At 44.8% G+C, this 10,000-nt stretch overlaps 1 protein-coding gene across 1 annotated transcript in view; it reads right to left on the reverse strand.

Annotated features, from left to right (window-relative positions):
- Positions 1–10,000, reverse strand: part of magi2b (membrane associated guanylate kinase, WW and PDZ domain containing 2b) — a gene marked incomplete at both ends in the record, with an annotated part of 66,563 nt that overhangs the window by 32,241 nt on the left and 24,322 nt on the right. The window contains one exon of the mRNA XM_084452612.1: positions 255–374. Within this exon, the coding sequence (XP_084308738.1) occupies positions 255–374 (120 nt within the window). The remainder of the gene's footprint in view (positions 1–254; positions 375–10,000) is intronic.

Below are 10,000 nucleotides of genomic sequence, written 5' to 3' on the forward strand. Positions count from 1 at the left end.
CACACACACACACACACACACACACACACACACACACACACACACACACACACACACACACACACACACACACACACACACACACACACACACACACACACAGTGTCTAGCCTCATGGGTTAGGGTTACAGCAGATGCCTCAGCATATTATATACGTATGTGTCTGTCTGTCTGTGTGTCTGTGTGTGTGTGTGTGTGTGTGTGCGTGTGTGTGTGTGTGTGTGTGTGTGTGAAAACAGGTCTGCAGGTCTGACCTTCATAGGTTCCACTCTCTAACAGGGCTCCACTCTGCTCCAGTTCCATAAAGCGCTCCACACTCACGTAGCTGTAGTCCACCCCCGGAACCTCACCCTCCTTTGGGGGCCTGGTGGTACCTGGGGGGAGGGGTGGAGAGGAGAGGAGGAAAAGAGAGAGAAGGAGAGGAAGAGAGGAGGAGAGGAAGAGAGACGGTGAGTCATCACATCTGGTAATGATCCAGGCCTGGACAAACCAGGCCCTGCCCACCATGGCCACACCCACCATGGCCTGGTGACTTAACTGATGCCTCCTGACTGTGTATGCGTGTGTGTGTGTGTGTGTCGTAGTGCAGTATAGCAACAGCACTCTTTCCCTGCAAGGTTGTTCTGATGCTGTTTCTCAAGTTATTGATGAACAGATCAATACCGCACTTTGTCCACATGACGTGATTCAAGGTTCCTCACACACATGCAGGGGCGGGGATCCTGGGGGGGGTCAAGGGGGACATGTCCCCCCCCCAATATTTAGATTGGGGTAGTGGCGTTCAAATGACATAGGAAGATGTCCCCCCCAAAAAAATACTCTTGCAAAATGTCAATGTAAATGTCCCCCCCAAAGTTGGATACAGATCCCTGTCACTGTACACACACACACACACACAGGGTTCCAGGGGGAGAAGTACAGTAGTCAACTATGGAGGTGATTAGCTTCCACATCCTGTGTGTGTTTGTGTGTGTGTTTGTGTGTGTGTGTGTGTGTGTGTGTGTGTGTGTGTGTGTGTGTGTGTGTGTGTGTGTGTGTGTGTGTGTGAGGGAGTGTTTGTGTGTATAATGGACCACCTGCAGCTCACACTCCCATCATGAAAGCCAGCATTGTCCTCCAGCCATCCCTGTTTTCCATCCCTGCTGCACAGCTCTGCTCCACCTGGCGGCTCCAATCAATACCCTCCTCTCCTGACAACGAGTGTTTCTTTACTGTAGAGAATAAACTGTGCTGCATTTGAGTGACGAACCTCAGCTGTACTGGAGCCAACCAGGGATGATAAAGACAGCTGCTCCTTCCTAACAGGCTCCCTCTTGCCAGCCAATCAGAGAGCTTAGAGATGATGAATGGAGCGCTGGAGGGGAATGCACACTCTTCAAGCAGCCTGGTACAATTGCTAATGGCATGGTGCTGCCTGCTGCTGCTTCAGCTGGGAGCTGCTACCGTGTGTGTGTGTGTGTGTGTGTGTGTGTGTGTGTGTGTGTGTGTGTGTGTGTGTGTGTGTGCTGTGGCATCATCAGGAACAGCTCCATAAAATGGCCGCCTGAAAATTCACCTCCCATGACCTCTCACGCTGAAATTCCACTGACTCTGGTTGCGGTGCATTCCGGTTACCGTACGGCAGAGCACAACCATTCCAGACGATGATTGTGTTCCGACCAGATGCGCTGCGGCACGTTTCAGGAGCGTCCCAGAACCGGCTCTCCACAGAGAAATAGACAGCAAGTAGAGATAGACAGCAGGTAGAGATAGACAGCAGGTAGAGATAGACAGCAGGTAGAAATAGACAGCAGGTATAGATAGACAGCAGGTAGAGATAGACGGCAGGTCTATTTTTGCCGGAGCCTGCAGTTGGGGCGGATCAAATAGCCTCGTAGAAGATATTGGTAGTCAACCCCCCCCCAACGCTCCTGGCAGCCTAGCAGTCTTATTATAACCCAATCATATCGGGTGTTTTGTGGCATCTGGCCAGGAGTCACCTCGAGGATTGACAACATGGATGAGAAGCTCATAATAGAAGTCGAAAAAATACAAGCTGATACAGTATATGACACCAAGATCCCTTTTTATAAAAACAACACCAAAAAGGATAGGGTGTGGAGCAACTTCATAGTGTTGCCTTTCTTATTCTTGGTTATATGTAGGGCTGCACGATTATGACAAAAGATAATAATTGCGATTATTTGCTTCAAAATGGTAATTGCGATTAATAATTGCGATTAATATTTCAAAGTAATAGCTTTAGCTCTGCACAGTTTGCATATGACCTGCTGGGCTTGAGCAACATCATATTTTTCGTAACCACTCAGCGGGAACGCATGTGATTGGTCAGACAGCATTAGCGCCTGTGATTCGTCCGTGTAGTCCTAGCACACTCAATTCAAAGCAAAATTATTCATCACATTAATTGCGGCCTTTTGCTAATAATAATTAGTTAATCGCGGAGGTCGTAATCGCGATTTCGATTAATTTACAATTAATTGTGCAGCCCTAGTTATATGTATTTCAGATTTGCACTGTATTTTGTTTCTGCATTTTGCACTATCATGTCTTTGCACTGTCCTGTTCTGTATCCTGTCCTATCCGTCTCCATCAGCATATGCCATTACCCTAGTCAAATTCCTAGTAGGCTTATGTGTAACCATATACTCTACATAGCAAATAAACTGATCTTGAATCTTGAAAAATTAAATGGGTAGCCTACCAAATTTTCCATGGATAACATGTTGTGAGGAGGCTGACAAGTCACTCAAACAAAACTGCTTTTTATTCAATTTTATTTTTTCTTTAACAACCTTAAAACTACATGAGATAACCCGTCAACCACTGTCACTCTGGTTGTGCTAAAATTGGCACTGCGTTTTAAGAACCACATTTCCCACAATCCCCCACTCACTCACTGTAGTGATGGGAAAAAATATTGTGTGCGTATTATGTGTGCGCGTGTGTGTGAGAGAGAGAGAGCGAGAGAGAGAGTGATCATTTATAGATGTGGTCTCCCTGCTGCCTCATTGATTCTGTAGTGCAGCATGGCAGTGTCTCTGAATGAGCAAGGCTAGCCAGGGATGTGCACTGGATGTTAGAGGGGCAGGAGTGAAAGTTTAAAAGAGGACACTTCGGTTGTGCGGTGCAAAGCACATTTTTACCTTAATTAGCAAAATATGTAATGTAAATTAATAAACAAAGTAGGCTACTACTAGCCATAAATAGCTAGCAAACGACCTAGCTGCATATCCTATGTTGCTGTGAGTGATATTAGCCTACATTACAGTAATTTAACAGACACTTTTATCCAAAGTGACTTTAATGTAGGTCAGTACTTCTACAGTACTTGCCAGAACTCACAAGTGCATCTCATTTCTAAACAAGTTACTAGGAGCTATAACACAAGTTAGAGGCCTACAATTCAAATTGCAAGGTCTGTTACTGTTTAAGTTCTTTAGCCTGTATGCCCACTTATTATAGAACCTTATCTGATGGCAACACGTAGGCCTACTTACTGTATATTAGATAGTCTGTTGTGATAAGTGTACCTGCTATGCTTTCCTGTCACAGTAGAGGGGGGGACGGTGCCACTGTGATGAAGATGCATTACCCTACAGTAATCCAGTAGAAGGATGAATGGTTAAGTTAGAAGCCTACAGTCAAATTTGCACTGTTACTGTTATGTAATGTGATATAGAACATTTAGCCTACATTTAGCAGACATTTACTCGACTGACTTTCACTATCGAGTGCCTATCGCATGTGCGTGCAGGTGCGTTCGTTTCATGTGCGGGTGCATTTGTTTAGCTCACAATGCACGTGCTGCAGTAGCTAGGAAAAGGGGGGGTAGGTAGGGCATCACCCAGGAGTAACAAATTATTTTCCAACACGATATTTTGATTCAATCAAAATCTGTTAGGCAGGGCAGGCTCTGTGCAACAGGAATGTATTTATAAAAAACATGCTGAAAAAAAGCACTTTTCTATGAGAGGCGAAAAAGGCAGGGTCCCTCGCCCCCCTTGAGGTCTATGAGTGCATGTGCCTGAGGCAAGCGCACACAAAATTGACAACCCACACTTCATCTGAATCCCAATCTGAGTGCGCAAACTACCCTTACGGCCCCTCGCACTTGCGGCCTGAGCACTTAATTGACGTCAGCTGGAAGGGCCAGAGGGTGCAGGGCCGTGAATAAAATGGGACAGCACTTCCAGCGGCAACGATTCCCAAGCCAGTTTAGCTCAATGCCCCTCCCACTTCGTTTTAATTGGCTGCCGCGTCCCTCTGACGCAGAGGCTGCTCTGACGCGCTCCTCAGCTCTCCGCTCGGCTCTGCAAATTGACTGACTGATGTCTGTTTTAATTTAATAATAATTTAAAAATTATGTTGGGTGGGATATGTTTGCAGCATGTGGATTTCAAGATAAATGTTGTGGTATCGGCAAATGTCATCATTTATGCACTCAAGCACTGTGTCACATGAGACGCGGTGGACTGTGGGTATTTTCTGCTCCTAAGTCCGCGAAATTGCAATTCCGTTTTGGGACTCCCCTGAGCCATTGTGGACTTAGCAGGAACACGCATGTAAGGCCACAAGGCCACGAGTGCTCTGCAAAAAGGGTTTGGGATTCAGCTATAGACTTGGGATGCTCCGATCTGGATTTTTAGGGCTGATACTGATCACCGATTATTTTCCTCAGGATCAGCCGATACCGATTTATAAAAGATAAAAAAAAAAAAAAAAAGAGTTCTCCTCTTAGAATGGTCTAACCCATATTATTGTACTGATATGACACTGTCTTTGCTTGCATATATTTAGATTAAGGTTGCCCAGTGTTAATTATCTCATGAATAGGCCCTCCAAATATTATTCAGTATACAGGTCCGGCCCCAGGGTGAAAAGACTGAGGGGGCAGTCAAGAATTGCAAGGGGGCATACAACCTCTAGGGGGTCCAGGGGCATGCTCCCCCGGAAGAAAATTTTGAACAGTGTTAATTTAGAGGCATCAATCTGGTGCACTTTGAGAGCGAGATATAGAAAGCTACAATACAACTTTTATAGGGGTGCTCCCAGGTAAAAGAAAGAAGTCTCACACACTGTCCTCACTGGTAAACGCAATAATTTATAGGCAGCGTCAAGATGATGATGACACACTGACACATACATATTTTTAAAACACACTTTTTTTTCTTCTTTTTTTTGTAAAAAAAAAAAAAAAAAAGTATTCCTATTTTCAGTTAGAAGTGTTTTTGATGTAGATATAAATTATATATGAAGAGCCTTAAAAAATACAACAAACAAAACACTGGCTTTGTAAAAGGCCCTTGAGGGCTCTGATTGGCCAAAGGCCCCTGGGCACGTGCTCAGATTGCCCCTATTATAACCCGGGCATGACTATGTCTAAACATTTTAACTAATGTAAATAATGTGTAAATAATAAACCTATTTATTATCATTAATTTATCATCATAAAATTAGGCTACATTTTTAATACAGTGAACAATGTACGGCGTTTCACTTATGGAATAAATGAGTTGTTCTTGCAATTTCGATAGGTTGGCTATATAAAATAGTTTGGGCTGTAGGCCTAATTTAAAGTGAGGGGGCAGAATAGGCAGACAACACTCGCAAGAAACTGCTGACTTGTAGACCTTATCTCTCGCCAATATTTGGGTTGTTCTTGCAATTTCGATAGGTTACATAAAAATATTTTGGGCTGTAATTTAAAGTGAGGGGGCAGAATAAGCAGACAACGCGCAAGAAAATGACTTGTAGACCTTATCTCTCACCAATATTTGGGTTGTTCTTGCAATTTCGATAGGTTACAAAAAAATGTTATTATATATATTATATAATGCTGTAATTTAAAGTGAGGGGGCAGAAATTTCAACTGAGGGGGCAATGCCCCCTCATTCCCCCTCGTAGAACCGGGCCTGTCAGTATATCAGATATAATTTAATACACAATATATTAGACCAATGCCAAGTGAGTAAAAAAAAAAAGTAGAATTGTTTTGCATGACCTTTATTTTTGAAATTCCTTGAAAGAAAGCTACCAGAGATGAGTTTCGTTTCACACTGCTTGAAGAGCAACTGCTTGTGTGCTGTCCTAATTTTTTAACCACAACTAGAAATGGTGCTCGGAGAGCACAGACCTCCACCCATGAATGCATTTCGTGGCTTTGTGCGCGGACATGCGTGCGAGCAGGGCATATTTGGTCAAGAGCTTTATGCAAGTCAAAACCCCTTGTCTCTGTGACCTTCCCACGTTAAGATATGGCCCCGCCATTTACAATGAATTTTTGGCTCCTGAGTCGAAGTCGGCAGAGTTCCCCCTGCTTACTTTTACCCTGGAGAAATAAACGGTCATGAGCCAAAGTAAAAAATAAAAAAAAGACGTGATTGGGATCCGATCCAAAATTGAATGGGTTCTAAGTTGGACCATGCTACACCCTTCCACCAACTTTCATGAAAATCGGTCTAGTAGTTTTTGCGTAATTCTGCTAACAGACAAACAAACAATCAAACGCACCCAGCCACCCACACATGACACCGAAAACATTACCTCTTGTCCTGCGCTGTCGCTGGCGGAGGTAAAAATGTCAAAACTACAGCTATTCAGAGATTTTGTTAACAAGCGATTAGCAGCAGCAGCTTTGGAGATATTTATCGTAGGCTGTATGAAAAACCGCTGTATGAAGAGATCCCGGGAGAAGACTCACACAGTTGGAATGGATGTTGGACATTACGTTATTCAACTCGAGATCAAGCTATGTAACATCGAACCTCGTATGCTTTGGTTAGAGTCACTATTTCACGTTCTGAGCTGATTGACCCACCAAAAAATGTAATAAAATTTAGCTTGTAGCATCCCAGTTTGTACTTGCATCTATATCAAGCTAACCAGCTACAATAGACATAAAAGATTGGCTTTTGCAATCTGCAATTTGGCAACCATTGATAGAGTCATATGAAAATTAAATTTAGTCAAATGAAAATCAGCTGATTTAAATTGTGGCCTATTGATCTGAGCATCCCTAACACAGACCAGCCTTTGGGAAGTGCTGGGTCTGTGTGTGCGTGCACGTGTGTGCGTGTGTGTGTGTTTTTGTACCCACTGTGTCAACACTAATCTCATCACAGCTCAGCAGGAACGTCTGATGCCACAGCAGCACACAGGGAGCATGGCACAGGTATGTGTGTGGTGTATGTGTGTGACTGTGTGCATGTGTGTGAGTGAGAGTTTGTGTGTGTGTGTACGTGTGTGTGTGTACGTGTGTGTGTGTGTGTGTGTGTGTGTGTTGGTGTGTGTATATGTGGTGTGTATGTGTGTGTTGGTGTGCGTGTGTGTGGGTATGTATGTGTGTGTGTGTGTATGTATGGTGTGTGAGTGTGTATGTATATGTATGGTGTGTGTGTGTGTGTGTGTGTGTGTAACCCCCACCTCTGAATAAACATTGATCTGGGAGATGTGGAGGAAATTATTCTGCGTCCTGCACCAGTGCGGCCTCCGCCTGTTGGCATGGTGATGACCTCTGATAGCCTCGTCCCAGAGTTCCATCTGCTAGAGAGAGCAGATCGGCTCGCTGGGTCTGAGGTATTGATCAACCAGCGGCCTTGAGACACACTTTCTCTCTCTCTTCCTCTGAGCTTTCTCCTATACTTTCTACCTTCTTCACTCTCTTGGTACTGTAGTATCCTCTCTCTCCCTCTCTCTCTCCCTCGCTCCCACTCTCTCCCTCCCTCTCTTTCTCGCCCACAAGGAAACTGGAAATTAGTGTTTTATGCTAATGAGCATCGACATCGGGTCAAAAAACATCAACTACTGTGTCTGAGCACACACACAACACACACAAACTCTGTCTGTCTCTGCGTATGTGTCTCTGTCTTTCTGTCTGTGTGTGTCTTTGTCGGTTTCTCCCTCTGCAAGTGCACGTGTCTCTGCCTTTACGGTGTATCTCTCTCTCTGTCACTCCCTCTACACCCCAGTGGGAGCAGAGCCACGGGTCAAGTGCTCAGAGGAACAGAACCATGCCATACTGTAGTATAAATGTGTTCGTAGTAGAGATCCAGCGATCCATCGGCAGGTCACAGACGTTTTTCCAGGTGATCGGCCGATTCTGTGCCGGTTTTGCACCGAAAATGGTGACCCACCGAATTGTATTGGCTGTTGGAATCACTGTTAAACATTTTATGCAGGTATGATAGCAGCTGTCAGAAATGGTGACCCGTTTGTTGCTGGCTCTCTGACGATGCTATACATGAATATTTTTGTCAACATAAAGGTGAGAGGATAGCGAACCACCATGAAACATTTGGTTAGTGTTTGACTTATTTATGGTGCATCTCACCTACAGTGTGGCCACATATCCTAACGGCTGCTGCTGTCCGAAGGCCGCCATAGAGAATGAATGGGGGAATGAATTTTGCTCTTGAGCCTAATGCTGGTTACTGCATGCTGCAGATCTCTCTATGGGTCTGGGACACTTCATGCAAAAATCTGGTGTTCAAATCCTGGCAATTCATTAGTAGCGTCGGAATCCTGGCGACACCAATCAGTAACGACTTTCACAATCAGGCGTTCCCCCCCATATGCCCCGCCCATCTAACTTGGGATAGCGTCTCTCATTTGCTGCTACAACCACGGTCACTCCTTCAGTTTTGACCCGTCGATACACCCTCAGAATACCAGCTTGAGTGGCGAAGTGGCACAGACTCAGAGATTATGTACACTGTGGTATGCAGAGCATAGATTCTATGTAACATTTGAGTCTGGAGAGAGAGAGAAAGTGGGAATTTGGAGTTGGGAATGTTGTCACACCCGAGTTGACTACGTTCCTGAAGCAAGGCGAAAAACCCATTTTAGCATTATCCTTGTAGTTCTAGCCAAGTAGCCATTGGAAACCCGATCGGAAGCATACTTTGTGGCGTTTTTTTTGCCAGAACATCAACGGACACCAGTGACCACTCGGTGAGTTTCCTGTCTTTGAAAACAAGAGTTTATGGTGTTTTTGAGGGGTTTTGTCTATGCACCTATGGATCCATTGAGTGTGTTAGCGGCGACAGCCTATATCTCGAGAGTGCACCGTTTGTTGTATATGATCGTAAATAACCTTATAACATGTCTTACTGTATAATGCTGAATTCCGAACCCGTCCTTTAAATAAAAGTTACATGTTTGTATATGCATTCAATTACTTAGAAAGGAAGAAAATCAGAATAGGCCAAAATCTGAATTGGCAGGTCAGACTGTTCAAAAACTGGAAATCAGAATTGGCCAATAAAATTGCAATCGGCGCTGCTCTGTACAGTAGTTTCTAGGGTCTGTATGGAGGCAGAGTAGCTAAAAATAGACCACGGTGAAGTGATTAGCATAGTAAAGGAGCAGGAGAGGGTCAAGTATGACGGTTGTACAGTATCTCCCTGTACAGTACCTCCTTGAGAAAACAAACAGAGAGGGAGAGGAGGGAGGGTGTGCATGAGAGAGGGAAAAAAGTATCATATGCTTAGCGTGTTTGCTTGTATGTGTGTGTGTGTGTGTGTGTATGGAGGTGTGTGAGTCATAAGACCCTTAGGAGAGAAGGGGTGAAAGTAGCCTGATGGAGACAGGTTCTGAGAGCGGTCATGTAGGCTCCACCATGCTGTAATAATTACCCCAGATTAGACATTAGAGCCCCAGCAGGAGCTGGATTAATGACTGCAGGTAGAGATCTGGGATTAACACCTGATCATATCCATATCAGACAGTACTGAGGACAAACACATCTCTCTGGTACTGAGCTGCACACCGGCTCATACTGACCATGATACACACACACACTCACACTCACACACACATCAAACGCCGGGCCTCGCTTTCCCAGCATCCTTTTCACCACTGAGAGACCATAGTGCCATGGCGATAAGAGAGCAGAGAGGTGCCCAGAGAATTTCAATGAGACCACTCTCTCTCTCTCTCTTCTTCTCTCTCTCTCCCCCATCCCCCCCTCGCCCGCCCGCCCCCACCCACTCTCCCCCTC

The sequence above is a fragment of the Borostomias antarcticus genome (genome assembly GCF_949987555.1).
Source record: "Borostomias antarcticus genome assembly, chromosome: 18".
NCBI classification, from domain to species: domain Eukaryota; kingdom Metazoa; phylum Chordata; class Actinopteri; order Stomiiformes; family Stomiidae; genus Borostomias; species Borostomias antarcticus.